Source organism: Orbicella franksi, chromosome 7, assembly GCF_964199315.1.
Source record: "Orbicella franksi chromosome 7, jaOrbFran1.1, whole genome shotgun sequence".
Classification (NCBI taxonomy): Eukaryota; Metazoa; Cnidaria; class Anthozoa; order Scleractinia; family Merulinidae; genus Orbicella; species Orbicella franksi.
In genome coordinates, this window is record NC_138151.1 from 31,124,025 (window position 1) to 31,151,644 (window position 27,620).

A 27,620-nucleotide genomic window follows, 5' to 3' on the forward strand; every position below is an offset into this window, starting at 1 on the left:
ATTCTCACGAGCGCGGACGAAGGAAACAATTCGAGAGCGCTGATTTGCACAATAGTAACAATAGGTCAGACGTTAGGGGGTCCCTCTTACTTTAAACACATTAAGGAGCCTCGTGACCTTGCGAGAGTATGACCGTAATACACGTGAATTTAAGTTCTATACGAGAGGGACAATATGGCGAAAAGGAGCTTAACTTAAACAAAAAAAGCCACGACACGCAAATGTTCCGACCCTCCCCACCACCACTGAAATGCACTCAACAAGGCACGAGTCACAACACAAGTCAAAAATTGAAAATACATTAGTGCATATCGGAGACATTACATTACACAGTCATATAAAGGCACGATGTGCTTCTTTACAAAACCTTCAAGGTTAGTCGCTTATAAAAAAATACGTTTGACGCACTTACTCAGTCACAAATGGCCGACCAAAAGTTTTGTATCCCTAATGGAAACTGCAGTGCGTACTTCCGCTGCAGTGCTTTGTTTATGCTCCACAGAGTTTTCAAATCTGAAAGCTAAGCAATTTCTTGCCATTCACTAATTAAAGCATTTCTAATTAGTAGATTAAACTTCAAGAGTTCGTTCCCACGAGCGACATAAAACACAGACTATACATAAATGGTATCGAACACCTACCTCAGATCTTCATCTCAGCTCGGTAGTCTAAGGAGAAAAGTTAATATAAATCACTGCACGCAAAGAAAAGATCGAGTTTCTCAATCGGCGTAACTTCTGCACAAATAACCTTACCGTCTATTGAAAACGACTGAAAGCGAAACCAAAATTTGAATAACAAATAATCAACTTAGGGGTTTTTCCCTCCTTCCATGAAAGATCAGCCCATCTGGCTAGTAACCTCACAATGTTAATCTGACTTGTGCACGTGATCAATGGTGTACGAGAAAGGATTCGAAAAGTCGCCTGTGTGTTACTTGCTTGATTATTTTCTTTGCACTTGTTAGTATTTTTAGTAAGTTTCTCGTCTTTGATTATGAATGCAACCTTATTGTCAAATTACCAAAACGCTAAATGATTGATAGAGGATCAATCCGTGACACTTTCTCTCTCGTTCTCCTTCCCTCCACCCCTGTTGAGAAGAGGTGTACAGATAGCTTCCTCGCAGGCTACTTTGCGAATAGCACAGAAACTCCTACAACAGCTTGTGAACTGTTTTCGTTCAGACTTTTTGTTTTTCACACTTGATTACTTTTAAAGATATATCTTGACAATGAGCAATTCTCAGTCACTGGCGAGTAACGTCATTAACAAAATACACATTAACACCGCTAAAAGTCGAATACACGACATAGTTCCACTTAGATCACCTAACTTGCCTCCTTTCCCCGCGAAATACAGACAGTCACCCTTTGATAACTGAGTAGGACCTTCAATAAACTTCAGTGATATCGAGTGGTCGCTTTCGCATTTTCTGGATATGAAATACATATGATTGAGTAACTTGTAGAAAAAATGTATTCAGCAGCAGCATTTTTCATTATTAAGCAAAATTCGAACACTTCATTCCCCACGAGAAACCAGATCTAAAATACAAACAATGCATATGGATTCAAAATGCGTCAGCAAAGATTGCGAATCTGTTATGTATCGAACACGTACCTTCGACCTTCACATCAGCTGATCAGACAGAAAACTATGATTCAAATGACTCGGTAGCCTATGGAGAAATGTTTACAGTAATTACATTTAAAACATTTGAAGAGTTGGAGTTTCTGAATCGAAGAACTTCTGCGCACCTTACCTCATCGTGTGTTGGGATACAACAGAAAGTGAAACAGAAAGTTGAATAATAAATAATTAAATAGGGGGGTTTCCCTTATTTCATGCATAACTGGACTACTAATGCTAGTTCTGAAACCTAGAAAGGTGGAACGGAGGAACGGTGGAACGTCGGAAAACCCGGAACGCCGGAATACTAACACCATAGACACAAAATTACTAAAACTCAGATAGCATAAAAATCCTAAACGTTAAAGCCGGATTAATAAAACCGGGAACACAAAAGTACTAAAACCAGGAACAGGATTACTTAAACCCGCGACTTAGAATACTTAGAGCACTAAAACAGACGCTTCAAGCAAGAGAAATTGTGTACATGTGGTGATGTTTTCCCGCTAAAATATAATTATGATAATGTATCTACTACAGTCAAGTGTGCTTTCATCCCCAGATGAAAAGATCAAAGATGGGCATCAAAGATGCTCGTCGGAAAATTTGAATTGAACCCCCAAAGGAGAACAGTCTGGGCGTAGCTTGAGTTTTATTTGACCCCTGAAAGATACCACTTGAAACGAAATAGCTCGATTACCAGCTGCTGATCGAGAAAGGAGCCCTCAGGCTAAGAGCGTTTCTTGTATTATTATTTCTTAGAGTGCACTACTTTGACAGCTAAAAACAGTGGCGTTTTGTCATCAACACCGTAAGTGAGACCAGAATCCTTGGTTTATACCCCAAGCGAGACGACAGTATCCCCGACCTTTTCGCACGAGACTTCCCCCTCCCCCCTGGGGGGCTTTCATCGAGAGATGGAGGGCTCTTCCACAAGGTGAGCTGGCTAGCTGGTTTCTTTTCATTCAAGATGTACAAGGGGATATAGATCACCTAATTAATCATTGTTTTACCAATCATGTTTGCTAGTTTCAGTCCCACAAGCCAGGAGAAGAAAGGCTAGCAGTTTTTTTTGGCTAGCGACTTGACATCCACGAAAAAGAGATCGAAGATTTCAGGCTTCAGTCCAGTGCAGGGTTTAATGCTTTCAATTTAAGATCCTGTAAACCTTGGCGTTGGCCGTGGAGATCTCCACTGAACAATCGATAGACCTTGTCGCAGTTTTGGTTCAACATTTTATTTTGTCACGTTGGCAAGGAAAACCTCATATAACTCTAATTTGATGCAGTTTTTCTGTGGGAATACACTGTGAAGTACTTTCTGTAATTCCGTTGAATTCTGATCATGAAATGCTTTAGCTTGGGACCGCTGAACAACGCATTGCCTTTGCGGAAAGTTCAGCTAACTTCAGGAAATCCTGAATTTTTTGTGTGTGTCCTGACCTTAGAATTCCAAATGGTTATTCATTCATTCATTCATTCATTCATTCATTTATTTATTTATTTATTTATTTATTTATTTGTTTGTTTTGGCGTTTCGGGTTTAAGTGATCCGCGTTTAGGATTTTTTATGCGTTCTGGGTTGTACTAATTTTGTGTTCCGGGTTTATGTATTCCGGCATTCCAGCGTTTCGCCGTTCCTGGGCGGTTTTAGTACAAGCCACTATTACTGATGTCTCGACTTCCGGGGCAGCACGTTGTGTTATGTTTATGCTTAAGTTTATAACTCGACAGAGTTTTCACGTCTGAGAGCTTAGGACTTTCTTTACATTAGATAATTAAAGCATTTTCAATTATTCGGTAAAATATGCACAGTTCATTTCCCACGAGAAACCAGATCTAAAATATAGATAGTAAATATGGATTCAAACAAGTAGGGGCCAAACCACCCCCCTAATGTTTCATGAAGGCTATATTTGCTTGGTTTATATATTTCTGAACCAAGTTTGACAGATGAGCTTTCTTTGTTCTCCAGTTTATTTTAATTTGGAAGTTGTGACAAAATGTCAAATTATGACGTCATAATTGATGACGTCACCAAAACGTGCTATAATTTTTTGTAAAATCTGATGTAAAGATTATGTCATTGGAAATCCTTGACTTGAGGAGTAAAATGCCGAAAACCGTTTTTTGCTATGATGATTATTTTTCGAGATATGGTAAATTAAATATTTTTTCTGTTGTCCCCCCCCCGGAATTTGTTTAACCATACTGTCCTTCTTAAGTCAGTCTCTCTGGTTTATTTTTTTCAGTTTTTCTCTAGGAAGCCTAATAATCTAGAAAAATAAAAAGCTTGATGTTGTCAAAAATCGTATGGTTTTAGAAATTTGATTTTCGGCTTTGTTAAGATGGTATTAACGGTAAAAAACGGGTGACGTCACAGGTTAGGACGTAACAAAACTAATTTTAACGCAATAACACTAGAGGGATAATTTTTTATCCCGATTTTCTTCTTTATTTTTGCTTTAGTCATCTGGCACATCACATGTGCAACATAGCTGCATTTGCTGGAACAAAATTACGGCTCCAATTTGGGGATTTTTCTCAAGGGGGGCACCCCATGTTTTGCAGAGTTATTTTTCATGATTAAAAATGCCATATTTCATTTAATTTTTGTGATATGGACAAAATGTTTTCAGATTTCAACTCCCCTTGATGTGCTCTTTCGAACACATTGTAAAAAATATGTATATTAAAAACTTCAAAAGTGGCAAAAAACATGACGTCATCACTGTGACGTCACAACTTTGACATTTACTGACATTTTTCACGTAAATATAATTGGCAATGGGTCTCCTACTCATCTGCCAAGTTTGGTGTAGAAAGAGTCAATACTTTTTAAGTAATGCGAAATAATGTGATATACCCAAGAACTGACGAAACATTTGGGGGGTGGTTTGGCCCCCACGTGAAAATGTGTCAACAGAGAAAATGCACAATCATATAGAATAGCTACCTCAGACCTTCACCTCAGCTGATCAGACAAAACACTATGATTCAGATGACTCGGTAGTCTGTGGAGAAAAGATTACAACAATTACATTTAAAGCATTTGAACAGTTGAAGTTTCTGAATCGAACAACTTCTGCGCAACTTACCTTTCCGTGTGTTGGGACACAACAGAAAGTGAAACAGGTGGTTGAATAACAAATTAAATCGGGAGAGGGGGGTTCCCCTCATTTCATGCATGACAGATCAGCGCACTGACATGGCTCGTGATTTTATGATTGTAAACGAAACTCGATAAAAGCCCAGTTAAAATTATTTCATAATATTCGACTAGTTTAGCTGGCGATAAAAGGACTAAATATTCTATGTTAGAGACAATTAATTACCCAGATCTAAAAACTAGGACCGCAGAAGACAAGTCTATTCTTAACTTCAACTATAATACTCCTGCGCAAAAATGACGTTTTTCTCAATTTCATTTTTTTTCTCAAGAAACTTTCTTTTTTACCTTCCGACTCTATGCTTAAGGTACATTTTGTTTTAGTATCAGCCAAATGTACTTTACAAATCGCAGACTATAATTTTTTGCAAGCAGCGTTCTAGCCTTTGTGTAACTATAAACACTTCTCGAGTGTTTCATATCGGAACTGACCAAACAAAAGAGAAAACCGAGGAATAAACCCCCTAGCTTGAGCCTGCGATCCAATTGAAAACCATTTCTGGTTAGCGCTCAACTTCAAAAAACACGTGACCTCGATGAGCTCTAAACCTGCGCCCGGGATGTGGTCACCTGATGCTGGTCAGCGGATACCTTGTTTGACAGGTGTCAATGAATCTTTTCGGCGATATGGCGGCCATTTTGATTTCTATTGTTTCAAATAGCTATTATGGGATGCCAAGGGAGCAAATTACCAATCGCATTCATGTTGCAATGTCCTTGAATGCCCACCCGACCAGAAACTGTCCATGAAGACAACATGAGATGGTGCCCAGGACAAGAAGCTCCCAGCGGCGAAGAAGAGCTGAAGGGAGAATAAAATTTACGTGAGAGTAGCAAATGTATGTCAGGGTCAAGGCTCATATGTAGCACGCGTCCCGTGTACTAAGAGTTTTGTGCGGTGTCGTACAAATGAGATTCTTATATTTCGAAGAAGGCCTTTGTATATGACAAACAAATTGAATCCCTGACCACATGCCACGAACATCATAATTGATATGATAACTAGGTGTGTTTTGAGTCAGGTTATTAATAAAAAGCCGAACAAAGAGAAATGTTTGCTTTTCAAATCTAATTTTATTTTTAAAAATCTTCAAATGTATAAAAACTCACGAATAACTGCGCAAAATACGTTGGGTGAGCCTTTCTACGTCAAGCTGCGGGATTTTTCAACGCCATACAGGGCGAAAGACTGCGGACAACGAGTAGAGTGTTCACGTGTATTTTCCGTCAAACCATCAGATTTTTATAGGATTCATTATTCCACTGCCTTATTCCCATTGTTATTGAGGGTCTTTTCCATTTGTTATCCAAACTTCCGGCATTAATGTCTTTTCGTCTTACGCGCACACAACAATTTGTATCCGCTTGGTTCTAAAGCGATCAAACCAGGATACCACAGAGCAGCTTTGGTCTTTTTTCGTCCTAGTGCTTTTGCCCTTGTTGGAAAGATTGGAAAATTTTTTTTGCTCAACTTTCTCGAGTGTCCGCATCAGTTATGCAAATAACAGGCGGTCGCTTTTTAGTCCGCTACAGTGTATTCTATAGCTAGCAAATAAACAACCTATCACACCTCGCGTTATAATCTAAGACCACATCCAATCACAGTGCGCATTATAAGCGTAAGAACACTCTGTCATTCCGTCCTTCCTGTGTCCTGATTGAGTCCATAGAAATATGTCAGATGAATAATGACATGAAAAAAGTTTAATGAAAAACAAATCTCGTGTTGTTCAAATATTCAGTTAAGTCTCTTCTTCCTTATTAGAGATTTAAATAAATGAATGCAGACAATATAGCAATAAAAGGTTCAATAAAAAGAGCAACCTATTTTTCCCAAATAACATTTAATCACTTTACATCCTTTTTAAGTAGTGCTTGTTTCACATGAAAAAAATATCAATCGAAACGTATAACATGAATTAAGATGAACTTAAACAATATAACTGTTTCTCAGGATTTTTCCTCTCCGTTAACTTAGGCCCCTATGTATAAAAAGCTGTAAATCCGTTTCCAAAATTGCGTTTTTTAGGGATAATATTTCATAGGCGACTGATTGGTCGTTACCCTTGTAATCATCTTTGGTTATAATCATGTTTGGTTTTATAATATTGTGATTTGCTTTACAGTTTTCAATTTCATTAAGTTCACAGAAGAGTTTAATTAAAATTTGGTTTTATCATAGACATAACCATAATCTATTCATCTTTCCGGTAAAAAACATGTTGCAGACATACATAACTAGCCGGGTTCCCTACCAATAAAGAGAAACTCTCGCTGGTTGGCCGTATATATCCAGTTTTCTACACACGGACAGATCCTAATCAAAACCTAACTACTCGCAGACTTAAGAGGACCAAAGTGATCGTGGAAGCACTACAGGACGGTGAGTTGCGACACACACACAAATTCAGTTTGCCTGTTTCTCGATTTACGACGTTATCTCTCTAAAATATGGCATAAATTACCTTTTTGTGTGGGAAATTAAAGTGTAAAACAAAACAAAATTTAACGATTCTCGACCGAACCGATGAAAATTCAAAACAATCAGTGCGATAAACCTAAACCATGATTCAGAGAGACTATCAGTCGATGGTTTCGTGTAGTCAAATTTTATAATTATAATAGTTATGAAAACTTAAAAATACTTGTCTAACTTTTAAACAAACCAAAGATCAAAGTGGTCTTCAGCCTGCTGACGCTTCTTATTAAACCCTGCAGTGTTGGATAAAGGATTTTTACAGCTTTAATTGGCTAAGCGGCCATTAAACCACATCAAACAATAGCAGCCGAAGAAAAATCGTGTCGCGACAGAATTGATTGGAAAAAGATTAAAGAAACCTTCTAAACAATGCAATATTTTGGGGGGTTTTCCTGTAATAAAAGCACTTATTCCACTTGCACTTTTTGGATACGAGGTGATTTTAACCATTAGCCCTTGTTCACGGTTAGCTTTTCGCATTTGCATTACACACACAAGTCGGCATGCATATGACGCAATTCTGGGTAGTTCTTTTTCCTCGCATCAATCCACCCTCTTGAATAGAGCTATTCAGCGCTTGGTTTACTATCCATATTCTCCTATCCTATCGAGATTGTATAGTAATAGGCCAGTGTCAATATATTCAAATTCTCTCATGGCGCTAAGGCTAAGGGGAATGGTTTGTTCAGCCTCGATTTGAGCTCTTTTTATTTTAGTCCTCGGTGCCTCGGAGTCATGTTCTTTCATTTCACTCGAATGATTCATGCTCACGCTTTAGAGGCTATGTTATGAGGTAAATTTACCACACCGCAAAAAGTCATGTCATTAATTATTTACTTACAGTCTGAAATCATCTCTTCGCCCAAATTGTTTATTGTTATTAATATTGCCAAACAGGAATCGTGATGATGTTGGTGCACTCGCTGGTTCTTGTTTTGGCCAGTCTCACTTTTTGCTTCGTGCAGAGCGGAAAAGGTTAGTTCGTGTTACTGATAGAAACCTTAGTTAAATGGTCTGACAATACTCGCTGAATTGTCACTGAATTTTACTGCCACAAAAAGTTGATATTCAACGCGCGTTCGAGAAAAGCCATTCCAGTAGAGTCAACTGTCGAGACTGTCAGGAGCCAGCGAATAGAAATCCAGCTAGAATCAGAAAACTTTATTTGAACCTTGTGAATGTTTTCGGCTTCGTGGACGGCGGCAATGGTTTTGAAACATGATTAAATTTTCATTGTTTCTAATTGTTTTTGAGTTGTTGTTTTGTTGTCGCTCGAACGCAATATCACGCAAAGCCTCGCTTTCAAGAGTTGCAATTCAGATGACCACTGACCAGTAATAACTACTTTTTCACCTGAAAGATGGCTGCCATGCCAACTTCGCCCCACAAGTTGTGGAATAAATTTGTAAACAAGTAACATTCTATGGAATATTGCGATAAATCTACCAAACATTTTTGGACAGTGCAACAAGAAGTTAGCAATATTGTAGACCTGAATCGTGAGGAAATTTCGAGGAAAAATCGGTTAATAATATTTAATATAAGCAAAACAATTATAGTTAGTTCGTAAATCTAGTGCTCTTTGAAGTTGACTGGTAAACTTATTCCCAGGGCTTGTGGAGCCACTCGGGTGTCCAGAATGTTATGCCGAAGGAGAAAATGCTCAGGAGGATTGTGAGAACAACCTTACCTTTGAGGATTGCAAGAGAAATGAGGTTTGTGCGGTGGGCAGCTTCAAGAAAGGTGACGGTTTTGAATTTCATCGTGGATGTGTGGCCAAAACCGAATACCAGCTACACAAAGCTTATTGTAAAGCCAACAAAGGATCTTGTGTCGTAGCAATGTGCAAAAAGCCAAACTGTAGGCCTGAGCTTCCTCTCTCTGGATGACTGTGTATGCATTCCTGTGTAAAGAGGGGGAAATGGTTACAATAAAAGCTATGTAACTATAGAGAGCGAAGGAATCCGTTCTTGAGCTATTTTGTTCAGTAAATGACAATTTTAAAACCAAGAGATCAAGACCCTCTGTATCCTAGGACCGTTTTGAAATTGCAACTTCCAGTACACAAATTCTTGAGACCCATGCTAGTCTCAACGAGCTCGATATCAACCAACCCTGAACTAGGCTGGGAAACACAGCGGGCCGTTTCTGGCAAATTTTTATCTGTCAGCTTCTCCCTATTATCGTACTCGACTACCTCGCTGAAAAATTTCTGTCAAAATTTTCCAGCCAGCAGACATAGTAACTGGGATCACACACACTGAACACACTTGTATGTGGTTTCAGGGCCATATCCGGATATCATCAGTTGGGGTCGTGCCCGGGGGGTTGTGAGAGACGGTGGGGGAATCAAGAAAATCAAACTACCAGAATCGCCTACCAGCCATCTAGCAATGTATTTTCACTCAAAGTTGTGAAAATTTCTGTTGGATTCCTTTTACTCAATTTTGCAAAATAGAGTCTAGTCAGACTTCTGGATAAACTAAAAACAAGCTTGCCCGTTAATACTGAGAGATATCGACAAAACAGAAGCTTTGTCAGTCGAAGCAATTTTTGCGTTTACAGTGTCGATGGTTACTTCTTAACTATGTACGGGTGTTATTGTTATGACGTATATCATTCTCCAAGGGCTTAGTTAAATCTAATGTAACGTCTGTATTGTTCTATGGTCCTGAAACATGGAGACTGACTAAGAAGATCGTGACAAAACTACATACTTTTACAAATAGATGCCGCGCAGAATCCTCCGTATTAACTGGCCCTCTACCAGCAGTAACCATAACCTGTGGGACATCACGGGTCAAGCACCTTTGAAAGAGCAGACCATTAACAGGAAACGGTCACGAATAGCCCATACACTTAGACGACCGACGGACTGCATTGCCCGGCAAGCCCCCTGGTGTAATTCGCAGGGTAGCAGACGGAGAGGGCGACCACGACGGAGAAGGGAAACGCAACTCGCTCTGATCGTCAACAACTTGTACGGTCATCTTGTCAGTCGAAATCAAGGACACATTTTGAATGGTGGTCTATGAAAGACTATAAACTAGAACAGCAATGTACCCAAATGAAAGAATGCTTCGAAGGTGTCATTTAAATTACTGGAATGACTTGATATCATAATCCAGTTCTCGTGTCTAGTATTATATTAGAGAAAAATTGTAAATTGTCCTACGGAAGACCAGTTCAAACTCCACTGAAGTTACGGAAGGGGTAGTTTGCAGAACGCCGAACGCCGAATGCACTGTTTGCTTACGGTTAGTTTCACTTATATTTGCTTGCGGTTAGCTTTTATTTGTTGGACTGGGCCATATGCAATATAATGCTGTCCTTAACAAACAAAACTAACCGCAAGCAAACATGAGTGAACTAAACCGCAAGCAAACATGAGTGAACTAAACCGCAAGCAAACAGTGCATTTGGCGTTCGGCGTTCGGCGTTCGGCAAAATACCCCTGTCGCTGAAGTTTGGAGCGACGGCTGATTCATATGGCGACCTTCGTGGTACACAATTGCCGACGTCGAAGTTCTGCATCGAGAATACAGGAAGCTCTAGCAATCTTAAAACGGGGACGTTAACTATGAACTTTTTTGTTCAGATGAAGATTAACTGAACAGCGATTTGAACGAAAAACAGATTTCGAAAATAAAAAAACGTGACAATAAATTCCAAACACGGTAAAAGCCTGCTAAGAAAAATGGACCGAGTATTGCCCAAGATTTTCGCAGTATGAGCCCACTAGACATTATTTTTTTCAAAAGGTGCGTCGATCATGTTTATCACAATTCGGTAATAAAATAAATGAGGGTCACTAAGTTCGTTTTTTAGTTCTAAGCACTTAAAGCTTAAATTAAGGGGGGCTGTTAAAAGGTTTTTACTGTTGCTATGGTATTCCTACAATCTCCTCATCGCGAGAACAACATGGTATTCTGGATTTTGCCTATTGTTTACGGTCGCGCGTTGCGTATGTGACGTTGACCAATCCGCAAACATTTTCCAAGTTTCATCTAAGGTCATTACCTTGTGCATTTAGTAGATATTTCGTGCTGTTTGCATTTCATTTTTGCGCTACACCGTGCTGATCGATCGAGATCCAACCGGGTCGAGACAACTGCCCATGGTTGTAATTCTTGACTTCAATTTGGATGCTTACATACATGTTTTCCAGCGCTTGACACTGCTTGCATGTTTTCCCGCGCTCGGCACTGGTTTACTTTTTTGTATGCATGTTTTCCGGCCACTTGGCACCGGTTGCATGCTATGCTTCTAGTTATGATTTGTTCTTGCACCTCTGCAAGTGGTTCTTGTAGCTCTGTGCGCTTATATCTCTCCGACTGAAGTCCCTGAACACTAAAATCGTCTTAAAAATAACAAGTGGAAGGGTTTCTTTTGGACAAGTTTTCATTTATTACTGAATCGCTACATTTTATATAACTCGATTACCACAGCCATAGAAGCAAAGCCGGCTGGAATTCCTTGCACAATTACCAGTTAACACGGAATCTAATTTCTACACCAATGTAAAAAAGTGGATTAAGTCTTTTTTTTTATCTGTAATCAGAGTTAAGCTTCAATATAATGCGAGTCTCCTGTTTGCAAGATCCCGGCCATGTTAGCTGGCCTCAATCAGCAGAATCCCATTCCATAACACCTGCACTGCCAAGCCTTGTCGCTCATCCAGCAGGTACTTGGACACCTCTGACAACTACCCCCAGTGTAACCCAGCTCTTTGCACCTGTGAAATTAAAGTAAAGTACTAGTAAAGCAATATCTAAGGCCGACTCCTTTCTAGTACAGACAAAGGATACTGATACTGAGAGCTTTTGACACTATTTTAGAGCTTTACTATATGTTGAATATGGGGGAAAATACGGTATGTGAAGCAACAAGGCTGCAAAACCAGGTTTTACAATAAAATTAAATAAAGATAAATAAAATACAAAACATTTAAGTCGGCAAGGCCACAAACCTTTGTGGCTTTACTCCACTGATATTTAAAAATAATTTGCTATGGGTCTCATGGAACTTGATGTTTCCATAACAACGAAATTTTGCAAATTTTTGAACCTAGTCCTCGGGCTCTCTGTCATGCTCCCGGTCGCTTAACAAAGGGAGGGAACAGGACTAAACTGAAAAACTTTCGACTGATGCTGCGACTTGGACAATCTACGAAATTCTTAAACTCAACGTGTGACGAAGAAAGGAATTTATACCGGTCATTGCAGCTCTTCCACAATCTTCCAGTCCCCCACCTACTCCACCGGGAACATCTGCTCCAAGTTTCATAGCAAGTACCTAGAACACAATCAAACGTCATTCTATAAAGACAAAACAATGTTACCCCCATCACAACCTCCTCGAATATAAGCCATTGTATTGGCCCCTCGCCGGTGACGTGCTCCTGGCCCCATAGGGGAGATCCTCGTGTTAAAAAACATGATTAAAGGGGCAGGCATGCACGGAAAATTTAAAGATGCTAAATTTGGCCCTTTCTCAAATCTACACACGTATATTTCACTTGTAGAAGTCTATCGATTTGGACAGTGTTTGGGTTAAAGATTTTCGCCCATATCAATTTTCTTTACTCTCGCAAGTTCTCGCGCGTTTGGAGATGCGCCACACTCCCGTTTTAGGTGCAGGGATCCCAACCAATGCTTACCTAGCTTTTAAAGATGCTACTTTTAGCCCTGCCCCAAATCTACACACGTGTATTTCACTTGTAGAAGTCTATCGATTTGCACAGTGCTTGGGTAAGAGACTCTCGCCCCTATCAACTTACTTTTCTCTGGTAAGTTCTCGCACGTTTAGAGTTGCGCCAAACTCGCGTTTTAGGTGCGGGGATCCCAACCAATGCTTACCTAACTTTTTAAAGATGCTACTTTTAGCCCTCCCCCAGATCTACACAGGTGTATTTCAATTTTGGAAGTCTATCGATTTGCACAGTGCTTGAGTGAGAGATTCCCGCCCATATCATTTTTCTATTCTCTAGTAAGCTCTCGCGCGTTTACAGATGCGCCACACTCGCAGTTTTGTTGTCAAGATCTCAAACTATGCTTACTGGACTTTTTAAAGATGCTAGATTTGGCCCTTTCTCAAATCTACACACGTGTATTTCACTTGTGGTAGTCTGTCGCTTTGGACAATGTTTGGGTTGGAGATTCTCGCCCATTTATATTTTTTTCTCTTGCGTGTTTTCGCGCGTTTACAGATGCGCCACACTCGCGTTTTAGGTGCGGGGATCCCCACCAATGCTTACCTAACTTTTTAGAGATGCTACTTTTAGCCCTGCCCTAAATCTAGACACGTTTGTTTCACTTGTGGAAGTCTATTGATTTGGACAGTTTTTGGGTAAGAGATTCTCGCCCCTATTAACTTTCTTTTCTGTAGTAAGTTCTCGCTCGTTTAGAGATGCACCACACTCGCGGTTTTGATGTCGGGATTTTAAACTAATTTTACTGGACTTTTTAAAGATGCTAGATTTGACCCTTTCTCAAATCTGCTTACGTGTATTTCACTTGTGGGAGTCTGTCGTTTTGGACAGTGCCTAGGTTAAAGATTCTCGCCCATTTATATCTTTTTTTCACTCAAGTTATTCGCGCGTCTAGCAATGCGGCAAACTCGCCTTTTTGGTGTGGGGATCCCAAACTATGCTTACGGGGCTCTTTAAAAATTCTAGTTTAAGGCCTCCCCCAAATCTACACAAACGTATTTCACTTGTGGAAGTCTATCGATTTGAACAGTGCTTAGGTTGGAGATTCTCGCTCAAATCAACTTTCTTTTCCCTCGTAAGTTCTCGCGCGTTTAGAGATGCGCCACACTCGCGTTTTAGGTGCGGGAATCCCCACCAATGCTTACCTAACTTTTTAAAGATGCTACTTTTAGCGCTCTCTCAAACCTACGCACGTGTATTTCACTTGTGGAAGTCTATCAATTTGGACAGTGCCCTCATAGTAGCCGTGACCGGGCTACGCGCAGCGTAATTTTGCCCAACTTAAGATCGATTTCCAGGAACTTGGGCGATATTTTTGAGTCCAAGGGACTCTAAACTAATTCGAGAAGACTTTGATTTTCAGTGAAAGGGAGAGAGGAAAAATTTTTGAACGCTTGGTTATGAGCAGTCTGGCCGAAATATCGCCCCTCCTTAACTCACTTAGTGACTAAAATGTCGCCGAGACGGGGCTACGCGCAGCGTGATTTTGACCATTTTTAGGTCGATTTCCAGGAATTTGGGCGATATTTCCGAGTACCAGGGACTCTAAACTAATTCGAGAGGACTTTGGTTTTCAGTGAAATGGACAGAGGAGACATTTTTGAACGCTTGGTTACGAGCAGTCTCGCAGAAATATAGCCACTTAGTGACTAGAATGTCACCGAGACTTGGCTACGCGCAGAGTGATTTTGACCAACTTTGGGCCGATTTCCAGGAACTTGGACGATATTTCCGGGTCCCAGGGACTCTAAACTAATTCGAGAAGACTTTGATTTTTAGTAAAATGGACAAAGTAAAATTTGTTGATCGCTTGGTTATGAGCAGTCTGGCAGAAATATAGTCACTTAGTGACTAGAAAGTCGCCGAAACCGGGCTACGCAAAGAGTGATTTTGACCAACTTTGGGTGGATTTCCAGGAACTTAGGCGATATTTCCGAGTCCCGGGGACTCTAAACTAATTCTAAGACTTTGGTTTTCAGTGAAATGGACAGACGAAATATTTTTTAACAATTGGTTTTGAGCAATCTGCCCGAAATATAGCCACTTAGTGAATAGAAATTCGCCGAGACCGGGCTACATGCAGCGTAATTTTGATCAACTTTGGGTCGATTTCCAGGAACTTGGGGCGATATTTCAGAGTCAGAGGGACTCTAAACTAATTCGAAAAAAACACGCGAGTGAAAAAAAGATATAGATGTTCGATAACCTTTAACCCAGGCATTGTCCAAAGCGACAGACTTCCACAAGTGAAATACACGTATGTAGATTTTAAAAAAGAGTCAAATCTAGCATCTTTAAAAAGTCCAGTAAACATGGTTTAAGATCCCGACACCAAAACCGCGAGTGTGGTGCATCTCTAAACGCATAAGAACTTACTAACAAAAAGAAAGTTGATATGGGAGAGAATCTCTTACCCAAGCCCTGTCCAAATCAATAGACTTCCACAAGTGAAATAAACGTGTGTAGATTTGGGGGAGGGCTAAAAGTAGCATCTTTAAAAAGTTACGTAAGCATTAGTTAGGATTCCTGCACCTAAAACGCGAGTGTGGCGTATCTCTAAACGCGCGAGAACTTACGAGAGAAAAGAAAGATGATATGGGCGAGAATCTCGTACCCAAGCACTGTCCAAATTGATAGACTTCCACAAGTGAAATAAACGTGTGTAGATTTGCGAAAGGGCCAAATCTCGCATCTTCAAAAAGTCTAGTAAGCATACTATGAGGTGCCAACACCGAGATCCCGAGTGTGGCGCATCTCTAAGCGCGCGGAAACACGCGAGAAAAAAAATAGAAATAGGCGAGAATCTCCAACCCAAGCACTGTCCAGAACGACAGACTACCAGAAGTAAAATACACGTGTGTAGATTTGAGAAAGGGCTAAATCTAGCATCTTTAATAAGTCCAGTAAACATGAGATCCCGACACCAAAGCCGCGAGTATGGCGCATCTCTAAACGCGCGAGAACTTACTAAAGAAAAGGGAGTTGATATGCGCAAGACTCCCTTATTCAAGCACTATCCAAATCAATAGACTTCCACAAATGAAATACACGTGTGTAGTTTTGGGGGAGGGCTAAAAGTAGCAACTTTAAAAAGTCAGGAGAGCATTCGTTGGGATTCCCGCACCTACAACACTTTTTCCGGAGGTCGTTACTTACGGACTTTTACGATTCGTTGCGTGTACGAGCCATTGGCCAAGTTATTGGCCAAGCCATTGGTAGCCGTGCATGGTCACCTAAAGCACTGACAATCTATCTTAGCTCCATGTACTAAGTTTCTCCTCGAGCTTTTTTTTCCCTCGGCTGTGTAATTGTGCGATATTTTCTACGCAATAACTTCAATTGCCGAGCCTGATAATACTGCATGTGGCTCCCACTGCCAACGACATACTCAGACAAGTATTCCAGATCATCTGGGTTTTTATTCCTCAAGATCTGTTTTAGATTGATTAATCAAACGTTCCTTTACGCCCGGACAAGCATCTCGATGCAGGCTCAGAGTTTATTGTGATGGCTTTCATTGGGTAAACAAGACATTTACATCTGCTCGCCGCGCTCAACATCCATTCTTAGGCACTTTGGTATCTTTAAGTTCAGTTCGTAGATCTAAACTTGGCTCAGGGAGAGAAGCAGAGGAAGGTTCATGTTGTGTAATTCGCTCATCATTACTTGATTTATTGGCATTCCCCGGTTTTGTCCGGTCACGTTTATTTCCTGCCCAAGTCTTTCTTCACGTGTGTTTAGACGTGATCCGATATACAATGACCTTGTTTTGTTCAAGATTATTGGCGTCGGTGGAGTCCGCCATCATTTGAAAGCATCGGAAATGACTCGAACGCACTATTTACTTTTAAAGCGCTATTAATATCGTGACTTCATTTTAAAACTTGTCTCATATTCCATCGGCCCTTTCTGGTTTATTTTTATTATCGACATTTCACTGAAACAGATGATCACGTCTTCCCTGGCCGCAAGACGAAGAACCCTAGTGAGAGTATGTAAGGAATGCTAGGAAAATTTCCCACCATTTCTCTGCGGTACTTACAGTAGAAGCCCCGTATGTTCCGTCATGGGCAAAGACTTAATCTTTTTCGATAACGACAAAACACAATGCCGATAAATGAAGGAAATCTCAGGATTTATTCGGTCTTGGTCCTCAAATTTTGAGTAGAATCTAGGAGAAAGCTATGTTGTTGTTGTTGTTGTTTCTTTTTTAAGGTTTGCAAAACGAAAAATATGGCAGCCTTTCAATGAACGTTGCATTTCAGTTCAAGTGATTTCAAGCGAACTCTTTTTAAAACGACTCTCGCTTTCGAACTGTAACTACAATCAGGACTGAAAAACTTACATAACGAACGCCCGAACTTCTGCATGTCATGGAGAGAGGTTAATATCCACTGATTTCAATATATTTTTGTATTTCATCACGAGAAGAACTCTCTGATACTGGCAGTTCGAAAATTCGGACACATGGAAAAGAAACTCGCGTCGTACGCCGATTGTGTGAATAGCCTGTGATTTTCTATCAACTAAATCATCGCATTTATAATTTTGCTTCACGGTCATTTTCACGGCCGTTGCAATGAAAAAGAACTTAATATTTTTCCTAGTTTATTCTGCTACGGTAACTATAACGTAAGAAATTGAATTTGTACCAAAGTGCGAGTTTTCCACTCCCTTAAACTTTCGACGAGCAACTCCGTCAGTGTCACAAAAAGTCTTACAGGTCTTGGATATTTAAGCTATATATAATGAACAGCAATATAAATGCATAAAGTGCTGTTTTAAATTTTTCGTTATCAAATATTTTGTTCTCGGAAATATTAGCTTGTCAAGCTACTCTGAAATTCGAGCTTAAATAAAGTTTATGTATGTATGTAGGTAGGTAGGTAGGTAGGTAGGTAGGTAGGTAGGTAGGTAGGTAGGTAGGTAGGTAGGTAGGTAGGTAGGTAGGTAGGTAGGTAGGTAGGTAGGTAGGTAGGTAGGTAGGTAGGTACGTACGTACGTATGCTGCCCTTTCCGACGAACACCATTCTAGAAATTCAAGTAATAAACCAGCTTTCGACTTAACTTCAGGGGTTGGAATACAGAATATTTCATTTACCCTCAACCACTGAGATTTGCATCATGGCGGAAACTAGGAACAACACAAGCAAACAGGATCCAACACGAAAAGCCTGGAAAAAAAAAAGATCAAATAAGCAAACGGATAATTCTGACTATTTACTACTGACAGCTCGTAGCTTTCATTGGCATTCATCAGCTCTTCAGTTATTGACATAGAATTTTGAGTCCGTCAGTCCATGAAATTATATTGGAGCCAAAGTTGTTTCGCTCGATAGTTGACAGACATGCAAATGAATTCTAAATCATTTCATTTTTCTATCTTACCGTGAGTGACTCGAAGAAATAGAGATCAATGAAATTAGGATTATCAAACAAACTTATGTACCATTATTTCTCGTGAAGCAACAGAACGTTCTATTCGGTTCCAATTTCCAAGTTTCCAAAGGTGGCGCCTCAGACTCGGTTGCAATGGTGTACTTGAGCTGACTGACGATACAGACCTTAGCTTTTATCATTTATACCGTGGCGTCAAGCTTTCGATCTTCTCTGGGAAAACAAGGATGTAAGCCTCGGACCTTGCTCACGGCTAATATCAGTTTCGTACCCCATCGTGACGCAATGTCCTTATGACAGTCCAGAGATCGATAGAGAATTATGATTTAAAATATGCGTCGTTATATTAGCTCAACTTATCTAATACCTTGAATTTCAACAAATCCAGAAGATGTTTTCTCTCCTGGGACGTTCTTTAACTATTGACTTTGCTTTTAATGTAAAAAAAAATGTTGATATTTGAGATTTAGATAAGTCATTAAATCATGACCGTGACGGTGTTTGGATATCTGATCTTAATTAGCATAATCTTTACGATTTCTGCTTCCTTAGTTTTAGTTTCGATTGTTTGAGAAGATATATCAAACACGCAAGAAGTTTGTCAAAAAATACTCCGCCACGCGTCGTGTTTTCAACTCTCTTCTCGGTGTATGAAAATGCGGTCAAACACGATCTTTCGTGTTTGATAAATTACTTTTCTTCTACTTTGGTCTAGTGACCCAACCCAACATGAACATGGTTCGAACTCAATGTAGCGATCACTGCCAAACCCAGCTTATCAATAGAGGTTCGAGATCTCTAGATATGATTCGCATGGCTAGAAACATAGCTTCCTTAGCAGCAGTTCAGTAAATCAAGGTGACTTTTCTGAAGGCTTCCGTTTGAAAACTTACAGCTGGCGAAGTAAAATTGCCAACATTGTTGGTCGATGTCGTTACAGTACACATGAGCGGGAATTTGAGGTGACTCCAAAGTCTCGCAGTTCTTACATTAATTTTGATCGAAGATTTGAAACGAAGGCCTTTGATTGTCAGCAATTATTCAGACTTTGCCGAGGCTATTACCAAAAACAATTTCTCCCGAGTAACCAGGGGAATATACATGCCAATTGTTGAAATATTTTTTGCTGTGCTTTCATTTTTGTCCTATTTCCATTGCAGCATTTCGGTGACGTAACCGACACGAATAGCCTTGCTTTCTCGCTAGACCGAAGAGACCCGACCCAGACGGACGGCGGTGAAATATCGAGGCCTGGGAATAAGGCTAACGTTTGAAATTAGGTTAAGCGAGAGGAATACAAAATAAAGGAAACAGTCATACTATCTACATGTTCCAAATACTTTATTGTACAATTATCCCTCTATAAAAACAGTTAATAACAAAAGCGAGTTTCATCTACCAATGCTATTCAATTCAGAACTTTTACCGCGCCAGAAGCCCGCTCCAATTTACATTACCACTGAATGTGACATGATTTACAAGATAAGCCCTAAATCGACTACAACGAATGACTCCGAGCGAATCTCGAGAAATATTCAATGCTAATTGACGTTCATTCATACCAAGCTGTAGGGGCCAGTTTTATTTAATGATGCTTTTAAGTCCACAGACATGGCACATTAAATTATACCGTGTTCAAAATAGCGAGGGTTTACTCAGTGTGTTACCAAACGCCTTATCTACATGCAAGCTACCAAGCTACCAAAAACAAACAAACAAAACAAATAGAAGAAACCACGTCCCCTTCTTAAATATGCTGCTAATGGCCATTTTAAAACGGTGCTTCGTTTTCCTGCGAATCTAAACACGATCTCAGTGAAAAAAGAAAGGAAAAAAAAAAAAACGCTCGAAGATTGACGTTTTGCAAGGAAATTGAACCTCAGACAATCACCATAAAAACGCTTATTTTGTCTATTTTTTGGACCATTTAACTTAAAAGCAAAAATAATTTTCATGGCCAAGGCTTTACAACTCACTCATGTAGAATTGTTAGAGAAGATATAATTTTATATAACTTATATTAAGAAATTCAGTAATCTTTGCCTTTTACACAAATTTCGCAAGTGTAAACCCATTTACTAGAACTTGGAAAACACGGTTAAATTCTCAATCCTTTTTCTCAGTCCAAATGCTGGTTCCATTCATAAAATAAACAATTCTTTCGCAAAGATAAACAACTCAGCCTTTGCAATCAAAGGGGAGAAAAACTTAAGTTCTATTAAACATGCGTTGCGACTTGCCGCTACTCTTAGCTTAAAGTCTTGCTTAGGTTTGACATGTTTTTGTTGGCTTCCAGACTTGCCAACCAATCAGAACTAACAAACACACGTGCAACTTATCGGCACGTGCCTGTGTTAACTTTGTATACATACGACATGTCTCTTACACGGTGACTGGTCGAGCACTGAGGAACCCAACATAACATCTGTCATAAATTAACCAAGTTAAAAACTGAGCAAGAACGGGATAGCGTATTTCATAGCAATTTTATTTCTAACTTTATCTGCGAGAGAAAACAGCTACAATCCTAATGCAGTAATACTACAAAGATCTGTACAAAATGAAGTGTGATAGCCTCTTCAAGGCTATCACTCCGTTTTCCGTGACTATATTACCAAGACTTGAGAGTGTGAAACTTGCTACTCCGTCGCACACAAAATAAATTTTCAATTATTACTGGTATATAGCAGTTCAAAGTGAGACTGAATCTCCCCTATACAACAAGACAGCAGGTTTTCAAAACTCCCGCCCTGGTGCCCAGTGCCCCTTGTAGAACTCCGCGGATATCGAGGCTATCACGTGATTGGTGGATGGACATGAACTGATCCTAACGGAACAGGCAGGCGACGACTCAAAACTCCAGCAGTGGGATTGTGTATAAGTGGAATGACTGTAAATGTTAGTTCGTCTTACAGCTGGCGCAGAGGGAGTGGGTCTAGTGACGTTATTTTCGATCTGGAAGAGGGGGAATGGGAAGAGATGGATTACGCCACGTCATACTCGCATAATTCGCAGGAAGGGAGGCGGGGGGCTTAATACACCCATGACACGGGTACCCACTGGGGTGTTCTTCGGAGGCGTTCGAGATCGTCCTCCAGCAGGCGTATGGTGTCCTCGATATCATTGTTGACGATTGTCAGATCGAACAAATGTCCATAAGTCTGACGGAGTGAGTCCGAGTCTTTGGCAAGCCGCTGAAGACTTTCGTCCTGTAACAAAAACAACAACAACAACAACAACACAAGATGACAAGCTTGTCAAGAGAATCAGAGTGAGCCTGGGGATTTTGCAATCAGTTTCAATTTTCCCGTCCAAATCATTCAGGTTCATGTTTGGTTTATTATCATTAGCTTTGAGTAGTTTTCAACGCCTTCCAAACTAAAATGTGGCATTCCAATTTGGAAAAATTCCGAAGGGTACTGGTATTTGATGCCGAAAAAGTTTGTGTTTCCGAAAGGTTTTGGCTTATTGGAAGGAGAAAAAGAAGTGTTCAGTTGAGTCCGCCAGGGACAATACATCCAATTTCACCAAAATGTACAATTTAATATAAAAAAGATCGTGCACCCATCGCGCTTTCCTTTTTTGAGAGATTCAGATTTTCTGATCTCCCGGCCCACAACTTATCAGAATAAAACGGTCATCCATCTATGATTCTAAAAGGATTCAGAATTTCTGATCCCCCAAGACTTTAATAGTTTCAAAAAACTGATCCCCAGTCCGCAACCCGTCAGAGCGAAACAGTCATCTATTTATAATTCTAACTGCATTCAGAATTTCTGATCCCCACCACCTCACGGGACAAAAACGGCTATCTGTTCATGGTTCTAAAAGTATTGCGAATTTCTGATCCCCCTTCCCCACCAAATCTGCTAACATGATAGAAAGAGCTGTCGATTTATAATTCTACAACATTTCAGCATTTCTGATCCCACATGACTTAAAGGGATTCAAAAATTCTGATCCCCCAGTGCATAACTTATCAGAACAAAACGGTCATCTACCCATAATTCTTAAAAGGATTCAGAATTTCTGATCCCCCTTGTCAGGTGACAGGACAGAAATGGCCGTCTATTTATAATTCACAAGAAATTAACTAGATGTCTGATAGCTAAAAGTAACGATTGGATAGTAACTTTAAACACATAACAGACAAAAGGATCACAGAGTAAAGGGCATCAGAAAAGTACACAAATGAAATATTCACAGCTAGGTCATTATTAATAACGATTTGAAACCACGCCAAAGGATGGAGACAAAAATTGCAGTTTCATTTCGGACAGTGAAAGGTTTTATTTTCAATTCAAAAAGATATGAATTTAGGCTCCAGAATTACGAGCTGTTGTTTAAAGTCCACATCAAAGATAACAAGAATTTTAATCAGGACTCAGCTGCCGTCTGCGCCACCTCCGTTTTCTGCTTTAATGTGTTCGTTTCGGATCGAGGGCCGCTATTCTTGCCTTTTTTTTCCCCTCTGCTCTGCAATGAAGCAATTGAAGCTAAATATTCTTATAAATAGCGCTAGAATTAACATTGTTTTCCATTAATCAATTGATCGGGAGTGTATTCTTTTGTAAAGAATAGTGAGCAGTATGTAGGCAATGCGGTAGTGAAGTGTATCGAGCGTGATCTGTAGCTTCAAATCAATTCAGTGTAAACTTTAAGTTACCTCTTCAAAAAGCACACTAACAAGCTATTATGCAAGCATTTCATACATAGGAAATGCGTGTGAATAATTTCTTCGTTACGGGTGCTAATAAAATCAGGAGAACAAACGTTTTTCTTGTGTTTCAGTGATCGCGAAATAAATATAACAACGAAATTTCTTCAGCCACAACATTGATTTCGATTCAAAGATTGAGCAGCTAACTGTAATGTTGAGCAACAATTATGATATACTTACTTTTCTGCGACTTGCCTTTCTTTCACCGAAGCAACCAAGATACTCATTTGAACTTGGACAAATCATTCCATGCTTCTTGCTGCTATTGACAATGTTGGATTCGAAATTGCGCGCAAATAACCGACTCCTTTGGAAAGGGAATCTGCTGGTCAAAAGTATTCATTTATCAGATTGACCGACGGATTATGGGATCGGACGGAAACACCAAAATGGCGGGCAAAGATCGTGGTCAATGTTGTTAGGATTCGATAACAAAGCTCTCTGTTATTATATAGCCTTGCTCTACGTTGGAAAGCAGTCACAAATTGTTTACAGATGTCCGTTGTTATTCCAGTTGAGTCAAATCCCAGTAAGGGTGGAAAAGTATGAAGTTTCGTCGGCAAAACAGTGTGGCAATCAAACTATTTGCCAGCAGCTGGCGGTTTCTCTTACACTCGTCAAGTTTACAGAAAGGTTATGGTTCCTGCAGCTTTCCAAGGTAAACTGATTTTCTTGCATAATTTGTGACGGTTCTTAAAATACTGGAAACGTTCTGGCCGGTTAAATTGATCGTGGAAGATTACAGAAGATGCAGATGCTTTAACACACTGTTAAGTCTTGTTGATTTCGTGAATTCAAATGTTCATTTCCTAAAGGAGTTATGAAAGCAACTGTATTCAACGCAACAATATACGAACAATTTCGTGTTGGGAAAATCATTCATTGTAAAAGTACAATAAGTGCAATAAATGTGAGCTCTCTCATGTAGTTTACATATACTTCTCATATATGTAGTGTATATCTTGTCTAGGATCAACTGGGCATACATATGTAGTATACAACACCTAAAACACAAGATATCAAAAAGCAACATCCTTCACCTTTTTGATTTTCAGGTTGATGGTGGTGCTCTTGAGGTTATGTTAGATGTGCATATTACATTATCAAGACCATTTGTTTGCCACTTATTACTTGAGTTGCAAAAGACTGATGTTATTTTCATTAGGGTGGTTGAAGTTCTCTTTAATTGGGCAGTGTTCCAAAGGCCCTTTATAATTTGGCATTTCTTTATGCAAATAGAGGTTATTTAGAACAGCAGATATAATTCACAGCTAGGTTACGGAAAATTACTTTTAACCACTTCCAGACCTTTGTACATAAGTCTTGCCATAATTTGAAAAACCCATGATTCATGGATAAAATTAATTGAAAAAAATACTTTCATGAAGAAATTACTGTAATTGAAATTTGAAATTCATGTCAAGAATATTTTGTGCTTTTCCGGTCATGAAATCTGTTTACATTTCATGAAAATTTACTGAAGAATGTAAACATTTACTAGACTCCAATTTAAGTAGCTGAGAAGTGTTTCAAACAGGATTTTAGAAAGATATATCTTAAATTTAAGTAAGTTTTGTGATAAATCGCAACATAATGGAAACTCATTTCCAGCCAGATTTTGTCCTCCTTTTGCATCTGGATGTGCCTGGTTTTTGGTATTAAATTTTAATGTACAACTGTAGCAGGTTTAAATAAAACTATTAGTTATTTATACATTTTCCTAGTATGTAAATACAGAGGTTTCACTTAGGTTTAGGATTTGAAGAGCAGTTATCAAAGATCCATATAAAATGGATAATGAAGAGTTTTCAATAGTTAGCTATAGTTTCACCACCTGTGACTAAGAAAGCTTTTGGTTAGGTAAATATTAAAGTGCTGCATGTACATGAGTGATGGATAATTTTTTAGATTGGCTGCTATCTTTTTACTATCTCTGGGTTTTGGGTAGGTTATCACAGTGCGATATGAGTGATGGGTAGTTTTCAGATAGGCTATCTTTTTACTAGATAGGATAGTGTTTATTGTTCAATGTAAGGACTAGTCTTCAGAAAGCCTAGGTTTTGGCTTACTACATTAGTGGTGGTTTTTGGATAGACAAGTTAGTGGATAGATAGGCCATCTAAGTATCTGTTGACTATCTACACAGGAAGCTAGTTTTTAGCTAGTCAATCTATTTCCTAACTATCTGATAGATAGATATTAGTTAGCTTTAAGCCATGTCAAAGATAGCTACCCTCTATCTACAAAACCTCTTGGATAGAAAAAAGAATAGAGATTTGCATCCCTCAACCAGGAATGAGATAGTTGCAAGCAGCATGAAGTTAGTAATAAACTAGTAATAAGATATGATTGTTTTTGGGAGGGCTTCTTTAACTGAGGACAGCAAACTATTGCCAGCTACCAGGAAACATCTCCAAGATGAGTATGCCAAATTAAAAAAGAAAGAATAGAATTGCTTGTAGCATTAGCTACAATACTTGCATCCATATCTGTCAGGTCTTTATAAAAACAATTTTACCCACACTCTTCTCCTTTGAGCATGGTTAAACTGGTTGCGTAACTGAAGTGTGAATGAACTGGTAGCCCACTCAAAAAGTTAGATTGAAGATGTAAAAACGTGTTGGGCAAAGCTAAAGTCCATGGCCTCTGCTATATGACAACAGGTTTTTGGAGGACACTGTATACATGTATGTAGAGTACATTGACCCACTTAAATGTATCAAGTGCAAATTTAAATGTTCATGTATATTGCAGTCTTTAATTGTCATCCCTGTAATGTACTGTAGTGTTCCTGAACACTCTTTTTGTTTTATAACAGTGAGGTGCCTTGTTTCCATGTTAAACAGAAATTGTTAGAAATTTTTCTTTCACATAAGGTGGGGAAATTCTGACAGAGAAAGTGGAGTCTGCATTTATGGCTACAGTTGTGCAGTTTGAGTAATCTTACTGTTTTGATCAATTCTGGACTTTCCTATCCTCTTAGGTACTGTTTGATATTGTTTTTTTAAACTTACAGCTACTGTAATTTTGAAGTGCATAGATCATTGTAATACAATGTGTGATGTTTACAGTTACTTATATTAATAGACTGCTGTGAAGAAAATTGTTCTTCATCACTCTCTCAGTATAATCTGAGTGTATGGAATCTGTTAAGAATTATGCTATATTTGTATAAAATTTCTAATTGAATATTGTTATGAAGAAAAAATATTTTGATTAGACATTGTTCAGGCAGGCAGCAAGATCTAAACCCTGTCTTCAGTGTTATGATTTAATGTGGCTACATTGGATGTAACACTGGCTTTGCAGGGGATCAGAAATTCTGAATCTTCTCCTGTGTTCTTTGGGGGATCAGAAATTCTGAATCCTTTCTAGAGTTCTTTGGGGGATCAGAAATTCTGAATCCTTTCTAGAGTTCTTTGGGGGATCAGAAATTCTGAACCCTTTCTAGTGTTCTTTGGGGGATCAGAAATTCTGAACCCTTTCTAGTGTTCTTTGGGGGATCAGAAATTCTGAACCTTTTCTAATGTTCTTTGGGAGATCCGAAATTCTGAACCCTTTCTAGTGTTCTTTGGGGGATCGGAAATTTTGAATCCTCTCTTGTGTTGTTTGGGGGATCAGAAATTTTGAATCGTTTTCTATGGAGGTACCTCTCGAGACAAGAAATTCAAAAAAATCATTTGGTTTCTTATGCGTGACTTAAACATCACATTTCAGTTCAAATAAAGAATAGGAAATTGCTCGGAAGAATTTTTTCATTCCTTGCAAACAGGGAAACTTTTCCTCTGAGTTTTAACACCAGTTTAAGATTCTTAGTATATTGCAAATATCGTCTTTGGAATTAAATGGCAATCATAGATTTCCGTCTAAGCTCTACGTTTCACTTTAGGCCAATTTTGCACTCATTTCCAACGAAACTTCCAAGCCTGCAACGTAAAAATAACTTTTCTCCGAGACAGGTTTCTATTTTACACCGAAAAAGTAGCCATTTTTGAAGTGGTTCTCAGTATTTACTCTGAATTTTATCAAATTGGAACACCACATTTTAGTTTGGAAGGCGTTTTTCCATCGAGTGTCGTAAAACCAAAATCAAAGTAATCACCCTAGCCAATGGAAAGAAAAAAAAAACCAACAATCCAGTGAACCAATCAAAACTCAAAGCAGATACATGTAGCCGACGCAAAGCGCGGGAAAACGTGTGCGAACGAGTCACGGTTGGTTTTGGATTCACTCCTGATTGGCTGACAAAGTGGCGTGAGTTTTTCGCAAAGCGTGGTAATGCAAAACCAAGGCGAATGCAAATTGCTATCGACTTTCCAGTGAAAACCGCTCTAAACAATAATAAATTCAAACTCACAGCAACATCTCCATTTGGCGTGGACGAGCCTTTCATGCTGTCGTTTCCAACGATAGTTGGCGCAGAGATGAAGACAACGTACGGAGAGAATTCGGCCGTCCGAAGAACCTTGAGTGCCTGACAGAAAAACCACAATGAACACAATTGGTTAATGCTTG

General features: G+C 39.3%; 5 protein-coding genes across 5 annotated transcripts in view; 1 reads left to right on the plus strand and 4 right to left on the minus strand.

Annotated features, from left to right (window-relative positions):
- Positions 1–2,855, minus strand: part of LOC145492014 (uncharacterized) — a 22,792-nt gene extending 19,937 nt beyond the window's left edge. The window contains exons 1-2 of the mRNA XM_081471329.1: positions 1,623–2,855; positions 1–668 (exon numbers count right to left, since the gene is read on the minus strand). The exon at positions 1–668 is cut by the window's left edge and continues 276 nt beyond it. The gene's annotated coding sequence lies outside the window, so the exon portion shown is untranslated. The remainder of the gene's footprint in view (positions 669–1,622) is intronic.
- Positions 1–4,680, minus strand: part of LOC145492013 (uncharacterized) — a 43,037-nt gene extending 38,357 nt beyond the window's left edge. The window contains exon 1 of the mRNA XM_081471328.1: positions 4,587–4,680. The gene's annotated coding sequence lies outside the window, so the exon portion shown is untranslated. The remainder of the gene's footprint in view (positions 1–4,586) is intronic.
- A 2,171-nt stretch (positions 4,681–6,851) lies between these two features.
- Positions 6,852–10,600, plus strand: LOC145492610 (uncharacterized). The gene is made up of 3 exons (XM_081472040.1): positions 6,852–7,182; positions 8,176–8,253; positions 8,890–10,600. The coding sequence occupies exons 2-3, from the start codon at positions 8,184–8,186 to the stop codon at positions 9,165–9,167; spliced, it is 348 nt and encodes a 115-aa protein (XP_081328166.1). The 5' UTR covers positions 6,852–7,182; positions 8,176–8,183; the 3' UTR covers positions 9,168–10,600.
- Positions 10,601–11,661: 1,061 nt separating this feature from the next.
- Positions 11,662–18,698, minus strand: LOC145492611 (hydramacin-1-like). The gene is made up of 4 exons (XM_081472041.1): positions 18,438–18,698; positions 18,090–18,162; positions 12,492–12,573; positions 11,662–12,013 (listed from the first exon to the last, which is right to left on the minus strand). Exons 1-4 carry the CDS (start codon positions 18,438–18,440, stop codon positions 11,905–11,907), a joined length of 267 nt encoding a protein of 88 aa, XP_081328167.1. The 5' UTR covers positions 18,441–18,698; the 3' UTR covers positions 11,662–11,904.
- Positions 18,699–19,706: 1,008 nt separating this feature from the next.
- Positions 19,707–27,620, minus strand: part of LOC145492016 (peripheral plasma membrane protein CASK-like) — a 31,192-nt gene continuing 23,278 nt past the window's right edge. Inside the window, exons 28-29 of the mRNA XM_081471331.1 lie at positions 27,463–27,579; positions 19,707–21,594 (exon numbers count right to left, since the gene is read on the minus strand). Of these exons, the coding sequence (XP_081327457.1) occupies positions 21,418–21,594; positions 27,463–27,579 (294 nt within the window). The 3' untranslated portion in view covers positions 19,707–21,417. The remainder of the gene's footprint in view (positions 21,595–27,462; positions 27,580–27,620) is intronic.